The sequence below is a fragment of the Stegostoma tigrinum genome, chromosome 26 (genome assembly GCF_030684315.1).
Source record: "Stegostoma tigrinum isolate sSteTig4 chromosome 26, sSteTig4.hap1, whole genome shotgun sequence".
Taxonomy (NCBI): Eukaryota; Metazoa; Chordata; class Chondrichthyes; order Orectolobiformes; family Stegostomatidae; genus Stegostoma; species Stegostoma tigrinum.
The window spans coordinates 2,124,877-2,144,471 of record NC_081379.1 but is presented as its reverse complement, the minus strand read 5'-3'; the positions used below and the strand labels follow the sequence as shown (position 1 = coordinate 2,144,471).

General features: G+C 38.3%; 1 protein-coding gene across 6 annotated transcripts in view; it reads right to left on the bottom strand.

Moving 5' to 3' along the window:
* sfswap (splicing factor SWAP) overlaps nt 1-19,595 on the bottom strand; it is a 111,434-nt gene that overhangs the window by 61,010 nt on the left and 30,829 nt on the right. For 5 of the 6 annotated variants that reach the window (XR_007249967.2, XM_048556183.2, XM_048556185.2 and 2 more), the window contains 3 exons: nt 18,885-19,119; nt 15,403-15,534; nt 6,805-6,898 (listed from right to left, as the gene is read on the bottom strand). Coding sequence is in view for 5 of the 6 variants with exons in the window: in XM_048556183.2 (XP_048412140.1) it covers nt 6,805-6,898; nt 15,403-15,534; nt 18,885-19,119 (461 nt within the window). In the remaining variant the exon portion in view is untranslated. The remainder of the gene's footprint in view (nt 1-6,804; nt 6,899-15,402; nt 15,535-18,884; nt 19,120-19,595) is intronic. The other variant, XM_048556184.2, reaches the window with a different exon arrangement.

Here is a 19,595-nt window from a genome sequence, read left to right as displayed (position 1 = left end):
GATTGTGAACTCTCTAGTGTTGAGTCTGCTCAAGTGTGACTGATTTTTGATCTTTCAGGGCATCAAGGATTACGGCCACAGGTCAGGAAATTGGTGTTGATGCAGGAGGTCAGTTATGGTCATAGACGTAGCAGGTTTGCAGAACATGGTGTGTACTCCTGCTAACATTCTTGTGTCTTTCTCAACAGAGATAAATTAAATACACCTTATTATGTTGTTAAACTCATTAATAAATAATACACTAGCTCTAACTTGCCAGCAAATTAAAAAGCACTTGCCCTTTGATCTATCTATTGATGAAAAATATCTCTAATAATTACTGCTCTAGGAATAGTCATACACAAAAAAAAATTAGGAGATGGCTCTAGGGCTGATTTATCCAAGTGCCAAATGTATTTGTACTAGACTGAAGGACAAGGTGAATGGCGATCATGACTCATGCATCTGGCTCGGCTTGTAAATGACAGTTAATGAAAGTGAAAGACACATAGAAACATTAATCCCTGGCAAACTGCAGATCAACAGACAGGAGAAAGGACTGGCAAGAATTCGAATGATATTCTTAAAGCAGAGAGTACAAGTGATGCGTTGCAGAGAAGCATTGTACCAAAATTACCTTCAAATTAGCAATTTAACGACCTGCTTCTAATCTGTCCCAGTTATGAAGGCTTCAATCCAGCATCAGTCATTGGCTAACAAGGGTTTCCTATTCGATCTGAAATATTACCTCTGCTTGATGGAACAGTGCTCAAGCTGATGCTCACCCGAAAATAACCATACCTCAAAGCGTCATCAGTGAGAGTTCAAAAATCACACTATGAATTTATGTTTGCATAATTGCTTGTAAACCCTCCAAGGAACTGGAATTACTTAAGCACTGCATCAAATGACATGATGTACAGCAATGTAAAGTATGGAACAAGTTTATTCTTCAAATCTAGAAGCTGAAAGGTCAGGGCGTTGGCAAACATAATTACTGCTGGATAAAGCCTCAAATAAAAACAAGTACAAAAAACTTTAAAGAATAACAAGGCTCATAATGGTATATTAATAAAACAAGGAATAGAACAACAAGGATTTGACTCAGTTTTTCTCAGTGTAAAACAATAGTAGAAGTTATCTGAGCATAACTGACCGAGCAAGTAATGTGATTCTGATCATTTGGGTTATTTGTACATGGAAGGTGAACAAACAACAATAGCTGTTTAAGGCTGGTTGTGGTACGGGGAACAGTAAATTCTAACTGCTGTCAAATGCAAAAGCGTTAAGGTTGTCCATTGCTTGAAAGAGGTTCCGCTTTAATTAAGCAATTCAATTTTGAGTTGGAAGCCAAGTTTCAACAGCTGGCTTACTGGCAAAGCTTTTTAATGATGCAATGTAATGTTGAGGCTGCAAGGAAGTAAACAGATGCAATTTCAACATTAAAACTGTTCTATCTAAATACATCCCAAGAAATAGGACAAATATTACAGTCTAACAGTGTGTTACACGTCAGTTTCTAGCAGCATGCACAGCTGATTGTCATATCAAAACATTTCAAAGTTGTAATATTTGAAGTTAAAATTCAGAATTACAGTAGTCATTCATGCTAGAAAGAAACAAATAGTGACTGAACTGCCCTGATAAATTTATATGCAACATTCATAAGATGCATCCAAATGAAACATCCACCCATTCATTTTTCCCCTTTGCCTTTACAAAGCTTTTTCTCTGATCAGTGTTGAGAGAACACAGCTGTCTTTACCAGATAAAATCCTAAACACCATTAAACAACATGGAGATAAACATAAATACAAACTTATTTACAACTTTGTAGAACTCATGTTTCTTGGTTGAAATAAAAGTAACTGGCTGATGAAATCTTTGCTTTTTAAAGTGCAAGGTTTTATTACTAGTTCTTTCATTGATTCATCATTCTAAATGACGTTATCAGTCAAATACTACAGCTGCTTTCTTTTGGGTAGGTACTCAGTTACAAAATTGTCCATTCAACTGGCTTCTCCTTGTCAGGAACAGACAAGAATAATCACACAAGAAATAAAGTCATGTTCTCACTAAGAATAAATATTGACAGTTCAAGAGTTGGTTTGAGATATTTTCACAGAATAGTCATTAGCAATCCTAAATGAAACGGATTTCTTGTTTTTAAGATTATTTAATTCAAGTAAGGCTTGTTATTTAATCCCAAAACTGTTCACTGTTTTAGGTTACCACAGCACTTGTAAAACGAAACCAAAGATAAGATGGTAAAATGTGAGGCTGGATGAACACAGCAGGCCCAGCAGCATCTCAGGAGCACCAAAGCTGACGTTTCGGGCCTAGACCCTTCATCAGAGAAGGGGATGGGGTGAGGGAACTGGAATAAATAGGGAGAGAGGGGGAGGCAGACCGAAGATGGAGAGAACAGAAGATAGGTGGAGAGGAGAGTATAGGTGGGGAGGTAGGGAGGGGATAGGTCAGTCCAGGGAAGACGGACAGGTCAAGGAGGTGGGATGAGGTTAGTAGGTAGGAGATGGAGGTGCGGCTTGGGGTGGGAGGAAGGGATGGGTGAGAGGAAGAACAGGTTAGGGAGGCAGAGACAGGTTGGACTGCTTTTGGGATGCAGTGGGTGGAGGGGAAGAGCTGGGCTGGTTGTGTGGTGCAGTGGGGGGAGGGGACGAACTGGGCTGGTTTTGGGACGCGGTGGGGGAAGGGGAGATTTTGAAGCTGGTGAAGTCCACATTGATACCATTGCGCATCTAGAGTTCTCATTATCAAAGATAAGATGGACAAGCTAAAGCTTTCGAAAATTAATCCTTTCGAAAGAGTTTTATATTTTTTCCAGATCACAATGAAGTTATTTGACAAAACTATTAACGACATTCCTGAAAAGCAAACAATGGCGAAGTTACAAGCAGAAACTTCAAGGGTAAATGGGAAGTGCTACTCTTTCTTGTGTAATTATTACATACACTGAAGGGTTAGGGTTCCTTCCATTCTGATTCTATTATCCTAGATCAAGTGAAGCCATATTAGAACCTTACATTAAGAAATCGATTAACTCACAAGTCTGCGAATCTTTTCTCCCATGTCTGTAACAGTCCTACCTCAGCCTCTCTATCCCTGCTTCTGCTACATCCCTATCCACCCCCTGTTCACTGAATCATCTCAATAATCTCCTGACTAAAGTCTCATTTGTCTTTTGTAAAATTCAAGCTCATCCAAGCTCTACAGTTTATATTTTATTCCAATATAAATCCTGCTCACATTTCAAAACCCAGTTCTTCATGGCCATTACAGACTTCTGGGCTTCCAACGTCTCAAATTTTGAATTCTGGCCTGTGTTGAATCCCTTCAAGGTTCTTTCCTCATTCCACCTTAGTAACCCCCTATAACCCTCCCTGAAGGATTCTCTGGCATGGGGCTTAGTAAATCCCTCTCTTCCTGTGCCACATCATTGGTGTTCCTTGTCGATTAATACTTTGATTTTAAAACATCCATCTTTGCAATCAAATTTCTCCTTGACCTTTGTCCCCTCCATAACTCTAACCTTTTTAACAAAAACGTCACCTCAGATATAGCCGATACACTCTCCACCAAAACCTCATGCCAGGCTCCTTTACTCAACATTATCGGATTTACCATTGTGTTTAACACATGGACTGCTTATCACATTTTGTAGTTAAGGGTGGGATGGACCAAAGCCTTGAAGTTAAGATTTAAGTTCTACAAAGTGAATTTACATTATCCAACCTGAATTCTTCCTAATGAGTACAAGTGGTCTCTTACATTCAAGGACTCCACTTATGGTAATCAATTTCTTATGTAACACATTGCAGGATTACCATTTACACAAAACAGGTCACATTTTTATCACCATTCAGGGGAGGCACTGGCCCGGCAGTATCATCGCTGGACTGTCAATCCAGAGGCCCAGATAATGTTCTGGGGACCTAGGCTCGAATCCCACCATAGCAGATGGTGGAATTTGAATTTAAAAAATACCTGGAATTACGAGTCTAATGACTGTGACTCCACTATTGATTGTTGGAAAAACCCATCTCATTCACTAATGACCTTTAAGGAAGGAAACTGCCATCCTTATCTGGTCTGGCCCAAAATGTGACTCCAGACCCACAGCAATGCGGCTCTTAAATGCCCTCTGGGCAATAAATGCTGCCACGCCAGTGATACCCTTATCCTGTGATGGATAAAAAGCCACATTCACAGATACAATTAAGGCATTCAGATTTAATTGAAAGTATCCAAGGCTGAATTATACATATTTTTAGTCTAAAAAGGAATCAAGTAATTGAGGCAGGCAGGAAACAGGACTTGAGACCACAATATGGCCAGTCCTGCTGTTAGTGAATGGCACGTTAGGTTTAATCAGCTGAACGGCCTACTCCTATTTCTCATAAACTTGTATCTGTTCATTTGTTCAACAGTATAAAAGCATAAGCTTATCGTAGAATTTAAAATTTTCAATCCAAAATATTTTATATTCATCCAAAAATAAGTCTGCAGATAATTACAGTTGTCATAAGTGTGTGGAGTCATTCCATGGTTGTTATTAGCAGTATCAGTATAATTTACAACATGAGAAAATATACTGTTGTTGTTGACTTGCTCACTGAGTTGGCTTGTTTTCATTCAGGTGTTTCATCACCATGTTAAGTAACATCACCAGTTAGGCCTCCGATAAAGCGATGTTGTTCTACTCCGCTTGGAATTTATATTGTCTGGTCTGTTATGGTGAGTTGTGTCATTTCCAGCTCTGTTCTACGTGGGTTTGTATATGGGGTCCAATTCTATATGCTTGTTGATTGCATTATGGATTGAGAACCATGCCTCCAGGAATTCCCGTGCGTGTCTATGCATCAACCCATAATGCAATCAACAAACATTATTTATATTCTTTATGCCGAGATGATTTAGAAGCAATTTATTAAAGAAATAAGAAAGTCATATGAAAATGAAAACAAATTACAAGCAGCACACTTAATCACCCACACTGCTAAACTGAATTAGCATTACAACACAAAATCATTTCCAACTTCAGAAATATTTTGGTCCTTATTCATATTAAACATGAATGAATATATACTTGCTGCATTTCATTTGACTTCCATCAACAATATAAACTTCAATTAATTATTTTTTATTGTCCAAACCAAGCAAAGGCTGAAGGAACCTTTTATTCATAAAGAATGCAGAACAGTAGAAAATCTCACGACTGTTCCTGCACTCAAAAAGAATCCAGGAAATCCACAATATTCCTACTTATTTTGTAAAACCAAGATATAAAATCCATGCACTTTTTGCAAAAATTGGGTCAATCTACAATATATTACTCTCAGACTGCAAATTAAACATTTGTCTGCATCTTATATACTTTTAGTTAGTTCTGAGCAGCTTGTCTTTAAGAAGGTGGTCTGTGTTCGTTGATTACAGTAGTAAATGTCACTACTTCCTTAAACATGGATTGGCATTACTCATGTTCTACCATGCCAAACAGAAATGCTAATACAATGTAGTAATGTCAAATACGCTTAACATAGAACATGCTGTGAATTGATGCTGCCCGAATCAAGTCAATTATAGCAAATATGAACTACCTGGGAGAGGAGGTTAAACTTCATACGGACATGAATGGCTTGGTGAAATGGTCAGATAAGTGGCAGATAAAAATTGTGAAATAAATCATTTTGGTTCAACAATCACGAAAAGGCAAAATAAAAAGTAGAAAAATAGATGGTCCTGCAGACATATTTGGACACATCATCGAAGGTGCAAGTGCAGGTTGAGAGCATTGTTAGTAAAGCAAATGGCATCCTGATCTTTGAAAATACCTACATAACAGTACAAAAGCAATATGTTATGATAAATCTGCATCAAACATGGATTCCACTGCAGCTAGACAGCTGCACCCAGTTCTGGGTATCATCAGGAAAGATCAGAAGGTATTTGTGAGTGAGAAGAAAAAAGTTCATGAAAAGGGTTCCATTGATGACAAACTTCAGTTATGCATGCAGACTGGAGAAGCAGAGGCTATTCACCTTAGAGAAGGGAAGGCCAAGTGCAAACATAAAAGCAGTGTTCAAAATTCCAAGGGGTCTGGACAGATTAGACAGGAAGAAGCTGTTCTTATTGATCGAAGAGTCAAGAAGTGCAGAACCGCAATTTAAGGCAATTGGCAAAAAGAAACAATACTAACATGAGAAAAAAAATTGTTCACACAGCAAGTGGTTAGAATCTGGAATATGCTGTTCAAAAATGTGATCTAACAGAGTCAATTGAGAGCTTCAAAACAAACTGGATCGATACCTGAAACAAAGCATTTGCAGGGCTACTAGGTTAAGGTTGGGGATTGATAATAGACAAACTGCTCTTGCAAAGAGTCAATCAAGACCACTTTGGTGCTGCAACAATTGTATGATACGACACTGCATTTTCCCAACTTTCAAAAGGCAAAGAAAAACCAAAACAGATCACTAACTGTAGGCCCGGCTTCTCTTCTGTTAAACTTCATTTGAAACCCTGCACAAGGCTTGTTTGAAACACGCCAATCATACATTAAAAAAAAACACAGAAAAGCACAGAACATTACAGCACAGCACAGGCCCTCGATGTTGTGCCGACCTGTCATACCAATCTCAAGCCCATCTAACCTACACTATTCCATGTACGTCCATATGCTTGCCCAATGACGACTTAAATGTACCTAAAGTTGGTGAATCTACTACCGTTGCAGGCAAAGCGTTCCATTCCCTTACTACTCTGAGTAAAGAATTGTGTATTCCTTTTTCCTCTTGATTGTCTTACCTGTGGAATACTGCAACCTTCCTTTTGAGAGAAGTACTGTTTCTTGAACTCATAATATGCATTGTACTGATGCCAGGGCTGCAGAAATTCAAACCTGGAAATTAAGTCACAATGAGTTGTTTGGTCACACAGAACTTGAATACCACTGAAAAAACATAAGATGATGTTACATTGTATATTATTGGTATTAATACACAGGGGCTTGTTTTATGTAGACAGAAAAAACATGTACATGCACTGCCTGTTTCATTTCAACACCATTGTTGACTGCTATGATAACAACACGCCAAGGTTCAAATCCCACCTGCTCTCGAGGCACGTAATAATGTCTCTGATCAGGATGATTAGAAAAATATAGGCAGCCATGCGCTGGCTCCTGTCATAAAGCAATGCTTTGACGAGTCAGATTCAACTTGCCTTGTGTGAAATCTAAACAAAGCCTGGCAATTAACAATTAATCATCATTAAGGAATTGATTCTACCAAAGTCCACTTGCCAACCATTCAGTACTCTTCAGCCCATTTCTGAAGAAAGGCCCAGCCCAAAGTGTCAGCTTTTCCTCTGATGCTGCCTGGCCTGCTGTGTTCCATCAGCTCTACGCTATGTTATCTCTGACTCCAGCACTGGCAGTTCTTACTACCCCATTCAGTACTCTCCTCTCATTTGGCAAAGAGCTTTTCCACTTTATTGGCATTCTTGCAGATTGTTTTGACTTGTACATGACGAAACAAGGTACAAACGTAGACAACAAGGTGTGGAGCTGGATGAACACAGCAGGCCAAGCAGCATCTTAGGAGCAGGAAAGCTGATGTTTTGGGCCTCCAGACATTAAACATTTTCTGGCAAGTGATCATACAAAACCGGTTTAAAACTTTATCTAATCATATTGCAGGATATGATGTGCTTCTACGGTTTATTGCTGGTGAACAAAGATACTTTTGTAGTACATATACATATCTGAGCTATAAGCAGCCATTCGGCCCCTCACACTTGTTCCACCAAATCTGATAATATCATAGTTAATCTGATGTTGCTTCAATTCCACTTTCCTACCTAGCTCCTTGTTAGTCAAGAACTCATCTGCCTTAAAAAAAATGACTCTACCTTCATTGATCCTGGGGAAAAGAATTCCAAAAAATCACAGCCCTCAGAAACAGTATCCTTTTCATTTCCACACTAATTAGGAGACATCACATTTTAAACTGTGTCGCCTAGTTCTAAACTGCCCCACAATGGAATCTTTCTATCAGCATCCAGCCTGCTCAGGATGTTATATGTTTTCAAGAAAATCAGTTGTCACCTGTATTGTACAAACTTGTTAGTTAATGATTTGAAAAAATAAACCAAACTCTCAGATTCATTCTGAGATTTTAACATTTGTTCTCTGGTTCGTTCATCTCATTAGACAATAAGACTACTATATTACACATACTATATATTATGGTAATACAATAAGACCACAAGACAAAAAGCAAAAATAGGTCATTCAGTCCATCTGGTCAGCTCCGCCACTTAATGAGACACTGGTTGATCTAATAATCCTCAATTCCGCTTTCCTTCCTTTACCCATAACCTCTGATTCCCTTACTGATTAAAAATTTTGATTACACTCAATGGCCCAGCTCAAACAACCCTTGGTGGTAAAGAATTCTAGATTCACTACCCTGTGACGCAAGAAATTCTGCTTCATATTTGCTTCTTCAGGGATTATGGCCTCTTTCCCGAGGTACTTGCACAAAGGGAAACAACCTTTTAATGTTGACATCATCAAGTCCTGTACAATCCTGTATGTTTTAACAAGGTCTATGTTCCTACGAGTACAGACCCATTCTACGCAACCTCTCCTCATAAGGCAAAAATTTCAAGTCTAGTATCAGCTAGCAAACCCACTTTGGACTGCCCCAATGCCAGAGTATCTTTCCTTGGATAACCAAAAACTGTTCACAATATTCCAGCTGCTATATTACTAGTACCTTGTGTAGTTTTAGCAAAACCTCCCTACTTTTGTACTCCATTTCCTGTGAAATAATTTGCCTCCCCTATTACCCAATGAATGTTAGCTTTTTGTGATTCATGGTTGAAGACTCTCAAATTTCCCTTTTACGTAGCATTCTGCAATTTCTCTCCATTTAAAAAATATTCAGCTCCTCTATGCTTTTTGCCAAAGTGCATAATTTCACATTTCTCCATGTTATATTCCACCTGTCAAAGTTTTTGCCTGCTCACTTAACCCGTCTACATCCCTCTACAGACTCTTGGTATCATCCTCATTATTTGCCGTACTATTTTTGTGTCATTTGCGAATTTGGCTGTTCTTCATTCATCTTTCTCATCCAAGTCATGAATATATATTTGTGGCCCCAGCACTGAACCCTTTGGCACAACACTAATTACAGGGTGCCACCCTAAAACGGCACACTTAACCCAACCCAATTAGACAATCCTGTATCTGTGCTAAATATTCGACCTCCAACACTAAGTACTCTTAAACAAAGACAGAAGTTGCTGGAAAGGCTCAGCAGGTCTGACAGCATCCGTGAAGAGAAATCAAAGTTAACATTTCAGTTCCTTTATAGCGGAACTCATAACTTTCCCATTCTGAGGAAGGGTCACCGGACCCAAAACTTCAATTCTGATTTCTCTTCACAGATGTTGCCAGACTTGTTTTTGCTTGTGATTTACAGCATCTACAGTTCTTTTGGTTTTTATTTATTATGGGCTCTTGTCTTTATCAAGTGGCCTAATGCGTAGTGCCTTATCAAACAACTTCTAAAGGCCCAAATATTTTACATCCACTGCTTCCCCATCACCTATCCTGCCTGTTACCTCCTCAAAGAATTCTAGTAAATTTGTCAGGCATGATTTCTCCGTGATGAAGTCATCCTAACTCTCCCAATCATATTATGCATTTCTATATGCTCTGCTATGAGATCCTTTCTAACAGGCGCTAACATCCTCCCAATAACAAAGTTAACTGTTCTATAGTTATCTGTTTGTCATCACTTCCCTTTAGTTTAAAAACAAAAAAAATTACACAGCAGTTTTCCAATCTTCTGGAACTTTTCCATAATTTAAGGCCATCTCAAAGACTACTAGCAGTGCATTCACTCCCTCTGCAGTTACCTTCTTTAATATGCTAGGTTGCATCCTATCAGGTCCTGGAGACTCAGTCTTTAGCTGGTTCGTTTACTTAACACCTTTTCTCCAGTGACAGTTATTATATTCATTTTCTCTCCTCCTTTTTGCCCCTTCAATACGAAATAAATTTGGAATGCTATTAATGTTTTCCACAATGAAGATCAATGCAAAATACTTATTCAACTTCTTCATGTGTTCATTCCCCATTTTTCCTTCCTCAGCCTCATTCTCTAATGGGCCTATGTTCGCTTTGGCTTCTCTCTTCCTTTTTATGTATTTAAAAAAAGCTCATGTTGTTGTGTCTTAATGTTACATGCAAATTTATCCTCTAAACTTGATTTCTCTCTTCTTTTTGGACCTCTTTTTAATACTTTCCCGATCCTCTAGTTTGCAATATGGCAAAGATCAGTTGCATTTTTTTTCAATCTAATGCTATCCTTAACAATACTGGTTAACTGTGGTTGGCTTATCCCCTTCCTAGATTATTTCTCTCTCACTAGAATATGTCTTTACTGTAAGTCATGAAATATTTTCATAAATGCCTGCCATAGTTCCTCAACCATATTTGCTGCTAAATTCCTTCCCAGTTTCACTCCAGCAAGCTCTGCCGTTTATAATTACAGGTTATGTCTCCTATAACGCAATAGTTGTGTGACCTTGTGATATAGGGAAATCACTATTTCCGCACAGCAGAAAGTTTGTGTTATCCAAATAACATCCATTATTCATGAGTCACGTTAGCGAAACACACATCATAGCAGAAATACCTGTAACCTTATTTAAGTACATTCTGAATTCTTCCTCATGGTTTCCTCTGCCAATGTGACTATCCCAGTCTGCATGAAGATAAAGTCACCCATGATTACTGCACTGTGTTAGAAACTTCCCTCATTAGTTGTGAAGCAGAACCAAGCACAGGGACATAGGAGTTAGAAACAAGAGTAGATCATGTGGCCCTTTCAGTCTGCTCCACCATTCAACAAGATCACGGCTGATCTGGTTGTGGTCTCAGCTACAGCTTCCTGCCTGTACCCAACTCTCAAATTCCTTATCTATTAAAAAAAATCTAACTCAGCCCTAAACAAATTTAAAGACAGCCTTCACAACCTTCTTAGGGAGAGAAAAAAAAGTCATATGTCTTAGAAGGGAGATCTTTAATTCTTAAACTATGTCCATACATTCAGTTCCTCGAAAAGAGGAAAAACCCGCTCTATCCAGTTCTTCAAGTTCTTACGTTCAATAAGATCGACTCTCTTTAATAAATGTTACGACACTCTGAAACCCGCCATAAAAGATCATTGTTTTAATGTAAAATTGGAACCAGAGAAATAGTGTCACTGTATCCTCAAATGCTAAACTTGATAAACAAATTGCAGTATAAAATTTGATTAGCAAGTAGTGATAAGTTGGGGAAAGAAGGAGAAAGTAGATATGAGTCAATTTCAAGGCTCGCCTTGTTAAAAGTGGTCTGTTATAAATGTAATAAACAGTGGTGCAAGAGTGGGTGCCAGCTTCAATTAATTTCAGTTGAAACTGAAGCAAAAAATTATGGATAGTGCACTCAAAGTGAATGGAATTAAACAAAAACTCCGAATAATTAAAAAATGAAACATGTACTACAGGAAGTAGCTTGGAGCACAACTTTTAAGAAGCAATAAATGCAGAACATGATCCAGGGTTTTAACCCTACACATAATTTTAATCGTAATGATTTAAAAATCTTAGTTTTACTATTAGTTTAGCTAACATAAGAAATAACCTATCAGTTTAATTAAACAAAATACAAAGGTCACTGACTATATTCTTTCTGTCAATGAAATTGACATTAGCCTGGCGGGTGTTTTGACAAAAAATAAATCAACATAATTTGATCTTATTTTTTTCCAGAAGGAAATTAATCCGATACTTGCTCAAAGAATAACAAGAAGTTTAAAGGGTTGATATCTGTTCAACTTTAATGTTTTTGTGACGTATAGCTAAGGACAACATCAGTCTTCAAACTCCAAGAAGAGTTAGAGAACAAAGGTTCAAAAGTAAACTAACTTCAAATGAAACTGGAGATTATAAGATCTTTGTGCCTACCACCACCCCTGTTCTGGAGAATGGACTCCAAGCAAAAGGTTTAATTAATTTCTTCAACAGAAAACTCAATTAATTTGACTAGAAATGGCACTGGGAGTTAAGAAGATGCACTTCAGAGGACTTTTGCCTGCTACAAAAAAAAAACTATAGGCCAGTTAATTTAACATCTGTAATACGAAAAAGCTGAAATCTATTAATAAGGTGGTTACAGAAATGCACTTCGAAAATCACAATGCAATCAGAAAGAATCTGCATAGTTTTGTGAAAGTGAAATTGTCACAGCATCACAGAAATGTTACAGAGCAAACAGTGGCCATTTGGCTCACACTGTCTGCTAGCTCTCTAAATAATTCCACTTTCAGAACTGAAGCTTCTCCCATAAATTTGGGCGGTAAGGTATAATGTGGATAAATGCAAATATATCCATTATGGCAGGAAAGGTAGCATATTATTTTCAGGGAGAAAGGTTGCAGAACTCTGCAGGACAGGGGATCTAGTTATTCTGCAAGGAATACAAAGTTATTATGGAGGTACAGGAAATTATTGGAAAAATAAATGGAATATTTGTATTTATCACAAGGGGAATGCATCATGAAACATAAGATTTTTGACAGTTGTATAGGAAATTGGTAAGAATATATCCTGAGTACTGTGCACAGTTTTAGAATCGCCCTATTTAAGAAAGGCAATACACGCAATTCAGAGAAGTTTAACTCGCCCGGTTCATAAAGAAGTGGATTATCTTATAAAGTATGGACCTGTGGCCACTAGAACGGCAAAGATTAAGTGGTCATTTTTACCGAAACATAAAAGATCACAAAGAGACTTGACAAGGTCAATGCTGAATGGATCTCTTCTCTTGCATGACAGACTAGAACTAGTGGACACAGTTTAAAAATGTCTATTTAACACAGATGTGCAGAAATCTTTTCTTCAAGGCTCACAAGTCTTTGGATCTCCTCCAGAAAGTGATCATAACGGGGTCATCAAATGCTTGTATTTTAAGGAAGAGGTAAATAGATTCTTGACTCACAAAGGGAGTCAGTAGTAGTCATGAAAGTGGAGTTAAGGCAACAATGATCAGCTCCAATCTTAGTAGATATCAAAGTAGCCTCGAGCGCCTGAATGGCCCAGTCCTACTCCTAAATCACTAGTGTGTGTAGATCGGGTGGTGCTGCATATTGTAGTGTTACAATATTGAACATGGAAGATGTGAAGATAGTTTAGTATACTACAGTTTTGCACAACTATTTCTGGGTGTCAGGGCAATTCTGTACATCACAATGACTTGAAAGTAACCAAGGGTGGAAAATGCAATTTAAAAGTCAAAAAGGCGAGTGGTCCTTTCTTGCCACATGCTTCTTACTTAATTAACATCTACGTCCATAGTATCAGCTTAAGGAATGTGACAGGAGGCATATTCTGCTAAATTCAAGAATATTTTGCAGCTTTGATTATTAATATAACTGCAGTGCATTTATCCATCTGCAGTACACGATACAAGTCAGCTGCAGGAGATTACAATAGAGACTGCCTTTTATGCTGGCAATGAATCTATTTCAAAATGTCTTCAATTTGACACATTTTGGGTCAGTTCATTTTAGAATATAAATACTTAAAGCATTTAAAAAAATGTTTTAGTCACACATTCTGCAAAGCATTTAAAAAGTATCTAACATATTATAAATTCTGCACATTTATAACATTCAGAGGTGACAATTTAACTCAACACTACAACCACAACCATATAATAATTAGAGATAACAAGGTGCAGAGCTGGATGAACACAGCAGGCCATGCAGCATCAGAGGATCAGGAAGGCTGACGTTTCAGGCCTAGGCCCTTCATCTGAAAAATTATCATGTTGCCATCCCACAGTTCTTCTCCTGAGGATGTCAACTCTTGCACGCTATCGGCGCCATGGTCCTGATAGTAGCCTGCCAACTGAGTGCCTTTCATGTGTAATGTTGACAAGCCTAAACAAATGGACACTTTTCTACAGTAGAAACCAGGCAGCAAACAGAAGGGGAAAAACACTTTCTTTCCTTCTTCATACCTCAAGAGTGCTGAGCCCAAGCATAATGTTTTCAACTGCTGCCAGTGATAGGATTGACTCACACAATTCAAATTAGCTTAATACCTTAAGTTATAATAAGGAATATACAAAATGAGCCATGCCTTCCAATCCTAGTATACCTGAGCAATCTAAATCAGGTAAAACACTCAAAATTAAAAACTGCCTAAACACAAGCTAACTCTGAATTGAACCTATAATGGTGTCCATAAACTGTTTAATCTTCAATGCCTAAATTTACCCATCTTGCTTTCAAATTCCATTTCCTACCACACAGTGTTGCTTCAGGCATTAATTCCAATGGAAATCAATTCCACGTCAAACACTGAGACACAACATTTGTATGCATCCGAAGTCTTGTAAGTTAACCGTTATTAACCATATTTGAATCTTCAGTGACAGATTTCACAACCGGAAACAAGTTTGGAAAGCTCTTCATATGACAGTACTTGTTACTTTTGTTGTTTCAATCTTCTTTGTTCATTAGAAGTACCAACTGTAAGTCTTCATAGCAGCAGGCCATGCCATGTAATAATATGAACATGACTGATCTGGTTGTGGGCTACTGCCCTCTCTGCTTCTGTAAATTCCCTCGGCAATCAAAAATCAGCCCTGAAAAAGTTTTAAAAACCCAGCCTCCACAATCTTCTGGGAAAGAGAATTCTACATTCTACTGACATTCTGAAAAATTATTCCTCTTCATCTCTGGCTCTCCTTATAATTTAAAAGTGGAAATCACTGAATAATCTTAACCATTTTTCCTTACATCTTCTCCATGTCATCTGCATCTTTCTAACCACAAAGCAGACATTGTATTTCAAATGGAGTCTGGAAAATGAGTTAAAAATAATTCAGAGATAGTTGGAACTGCAGATGCTGGAGGACTTGAGATAACAAGGTGTAGAGCTGGATGAAAGCAGTAGGCCAAGCTGCGTCAGAGGAGCAGGAAAGCTAACGTTTCGGACCTAGATTGAAACATCAGCTTTCCTGCTCCTCTGATGCTGCTTGGCCTGCTGTGTCCATCCAGCTCTACACCTTGTTATCTTAAAAATAATTCACCCTGATTTGTGATCAAATGCCAGGCACTGCACCCAACACTTGATTTAAGTCACACTGCACGACTAATGCATTTTCAACCATCACACTAATTATTTCTGCTTTCCTAATGGAAATCCTTTCATTCTATATGAAGTACATAATTTTAGAGCAATTACTTACTGAATTAACATTATAAAAGAATGACAAATGGAGCATAAATCACAAACAATACAACATATTTTAATTATTTCAAAATGATCTCTTACCGTGTATCATTCTTGTCTCTTACACTGGTTTCAAACTTGGTTCCATTCCTGGCTACATATTCAGCCAGCTTGTCAATAACTGGTTGAATATCAGGCGGAGGAGGAATAATGACAGGAACTACAGTCGGGGCACTGAAAAGTACAACACAGGCGAGTTACACAAATAATGCAGTATGTAGGGGTAGAGGAATGGTGGCACATTGCAATCTTCATCACAAGATAACACAAAAATTAATATGAACAGGAGCCTCCAATGCGAAAGGTACCAAATAAAAGTCTCTCCCTCCTGAACAGGCATCTTTTTACAGGCAACAATCCATGGTATACGTCATGAATGCTAGATACTAATGTCTTTTATAACTCCCGATTTATAATCTTTGGTATTGTCCAAACAAAGTCAATAGGGATATCATTTTATTACTGGGATATTGTATGGTACGGCATCCTAGACAAATGTCAGTGGCACAGTCTCTCTCCTTCCTTCCACTGTCTTCCTTCATACTTTCCTGCTCTTGATTCTGTGTCACTTGGAGAATTTTTAATTCTTCCATCTGACAGAATGAGGATTAAGATGGAGCAGTTCAGTACTTGCTCTCCATCCCTGCCCTGTGCCATTTTTATCATCGTACACCTGCTTGCCTGACTCAGGTATCTTTGTTAATACATGACATATGAGGATATTTTAATGACACAATAAGCTGGGAGGTTAACTCCAAGCAAGTTTCTTCAGAGGTAGAGGGAGACCTAAGGTATGTTTTAATCACAGCATTATGGAGTCTTTTGCTTTGTTGCTAAGAGGTTTCATGCACACTAATCACCTGCCAGGGTACTGACTCTCACTTCGAAAGTTGCTGCTACACATGGACCTTACAAGCATTTCACTAAAATAATTAGAGTGAATGCTGTTGGATCTGGGTAAGGGGTAGAATTCTGGGGCAAGTGGACAGGCAAGGCTGTGCTGAAGAAGTTGTTAATAATTTTGGGAGTGGCAGGAGAAGGAAGAGAAGTGAGAATAAACTAGAGCAATAATAAAGATGGCTGAATTACCATAATTAATTTGGAAATGTTATCACGTTATTAAGATCTTCAGATTTTGTCATTTTTGTGGCCTTCTGTGTTTGAAGAATTGTGGGAACTTGGGAGTTTCCCGAAGAACAATGGGACACTTGTTTAAACAAGACAAGACATTTGATGGAAGTCTTATGTTTGTCAGCTGTTTGCTTACTGCAGACCCCTATGGGGGTTTACGGATGTTAGGTTGTATCTTCTGATCTGGAGATAGATTAGCTTTTTCAATTGGTGATCAGCCTGGGCAAGGAAAACAGTCTTCAACTCAGCTCTCCTATTTCTAAAAATTATCTTGTTGTGGGTTCAGTGTGGTGCTCTGGAATAGTCTGAAATAATACCCTCCTGCAGAGTATCTAGAAGAATCCCTGAAACTGAACTTTGTCAGCAAGCTGTACTGGCAAAGTTCCCGAGGATATGTGTCCATGTTGGGTGACATGTGTCTTTATGTTTCAGAATATCAGTGTGACAGCCAACTGAACATTCCATATCTTATCCATCTTTTGTCTTCAAGAATAGACTTATTGGTCCTAAGTGTTTTTATTCCTCCCTCACAAAGAATCTCTGTAGCGTGAAACCCATATTTTTTCCACTTACATGGTGTTTGTGAGAGCGCATGAGTGAGGTTATTTCCGAGCTTTTGCTTGATTTAGAGGAGTGAACATTTTCAATTAACGACGTGATTACATTGGTGGCAGTTCAGAGCAAGTTCACTAACTCCAGAGATGAAAAGCTTGTTTTGAGGACAGACTGAGGCGTTTATGCCCAGAGTTGCTAGAGTTTAAAAGGATGAGAAGAGATTTAATTGAGATACATAAGATGTTAAAAGGGATTGGCAATGTAAACACAAAGCGGAGGTTATCTCTTGCAAGGCAGACTAGAATGAGAAATCATGATGTTAGGGGTGGCAAATTTAAGAGGGATGAGGAGAAATAACCTCTCTCAAAGGTCACGAATGTGTGTTTTACAATAGAGCAACAGTTTACGCTAATTAAAGAAATCTACTTGATGGATTTTTATACCTTATGGATGTGAGTTTGCTCGCTAAGCTGGAAGGTTAGTTTTCAGACGTTTTGTCACCATTCTAGGTAACATCATCAGTGAGCCTCCGATGAAGCGCTGGTGTTATGTCCCGCTTTCTATTTATCGGTTTAGGTTTCCTTGGGTTGGTGATGTCATTTCCTGCGTTGGTGAGGTCATTTCCTGTTCTTTTTCTCAGAGGATGGTAGATTGGCTCCAAATCAATGTGTTTGTTGCTGGAGTTCCGGTTGGAATGCCATGCTTTTAGGAATTCTCGTGCGTGTCTCTGTTTGGCTTGTCCTAGGATGGATGTGTTGTCCCAATCAAAGTGGTGTCCTTCCTCATCTGTATGTAAGGATACTAGTGATGGTAGGTCATGTCGTTTTGTGGCTAGTTGATGTTCATGTATCCTGGTGGCTTACATGAACATCAACTAGCCACAAAACGACATGACCCACCATCACTAGTATCCCTACATACAGATGAGGAAGGACACCACTTTGATTGGGACAACACATCCATCCTAGGACAAGCCAAACAGAGACACGCACGAAAATTCCTAGAGGCATGACATTCCAACTAGAACTCCATCAACAAACACATTGGCTCCAAATCATTCTACCATCCTCTGAGGGGAAAAAAACAGGAAATGACATCACCAAACGCAGGAAAAAACATCACCAACCCAAGGAAACCTAAACAGATAAATAGAAAGCGGGACATAACACCAGCGCTTCATTGGAGGCTCACTGATGATGTTTCCTCGAATGGTGACGAAACATCTGAAAACTAACCTTCCAGCTCAGCAAGCAAACTCACATCCAGAACCTCAACCTGAGCTACAAATCTTCTCAAAACTCGCTAGTTTTATACCTTATGTCTAATGTAGGGAAAGTAAATAGAGAAACAAAAGGCCATATTGGGGACTGAATAAAACAATTACATTTGTGCTTACATGGTGATCCAAACAGTAATGGGACTACAGAAGGACAGGGCACACCTCCCATCTCAGTGATAATACGATTTAAATGAATTCACATTTTCACAAAGATTAATATATTTTCCAAAATAATACTGCAGACTTAGAAAAAATGTTCTCCTGTCTGATTTCCATGTTAGTATTCTTCACGCCAATAAAAAAACTCTTTTTAATACTTCGTATCATTAAAGTAACTTTTTCCTGATATGTTACATATCTTGCTTCAGCTCCATGGGGGAACTTCAACTAACCACTTATTTTCCAGGCCTAGCAAAAAGCAAAGACAGCATCTCAATGTTTCTAACCAAAGTGCAGAGATCCTCTGTAATTAGAGCAACAATCCAGCTCAATAGTGTACATACAAGCAAACTAGATTAGGGTCAGGTATGTATGGTGATCAGAATTTCAAATGTCCTACCTGACTGTGATTGTAGAAGAGGGAACCTGGGTATTACTGCTGTCACCTTCCGAGTGTGGTGGAGGTGCGGTTCCAGAAGACGTTGATACAGATGCCCCAGTTGTAGTTGGCACAGCCATCTCTGAAGGTGTGGTGCTATAATAACTAGAAACTTCCATTCCTGGTGGTGGCGGTGTTAGGCAGTATGTACCATCAGGCATCATGTAATATCCGTAATACATGGTTGTCACTGCTGCTGTAACACAGAATTCCATAATAAGTTCTCTTCCCATGTACACGATATTCCAAAACAATTAAAATAGAAGTCATTTGTGATCACTGCTCAGTGCTTTTACTGAACAATACATCTTTAGACGCTTAATTATAATCATTTAAATAGTTTTAAATATTCATTAGATCAAACGAACAGATTAAATATCTAATAATCAATATATTCTATTAGACTAGTTATATCTAAAAAAGGTAGTAAACTAAATTTTATCTGAAAATAGATTATTTTTGCTATTTCAATCCTAATTCAGAAATTAACTTTTGACAAATTAGTTTTGCACGTCAGGATTCAAGTATTATTCTGAAATAATTTGCTTGACGTAAATTATCTTATTAAATCAATTTGATTAACCTTCCAAGATGAAAAAGATGAATTGCACTTTTTTTAAAAACTGGTCTTCCTGGCTTTACTAACTGATTTGAACTGAGTGCAGTGCCAAA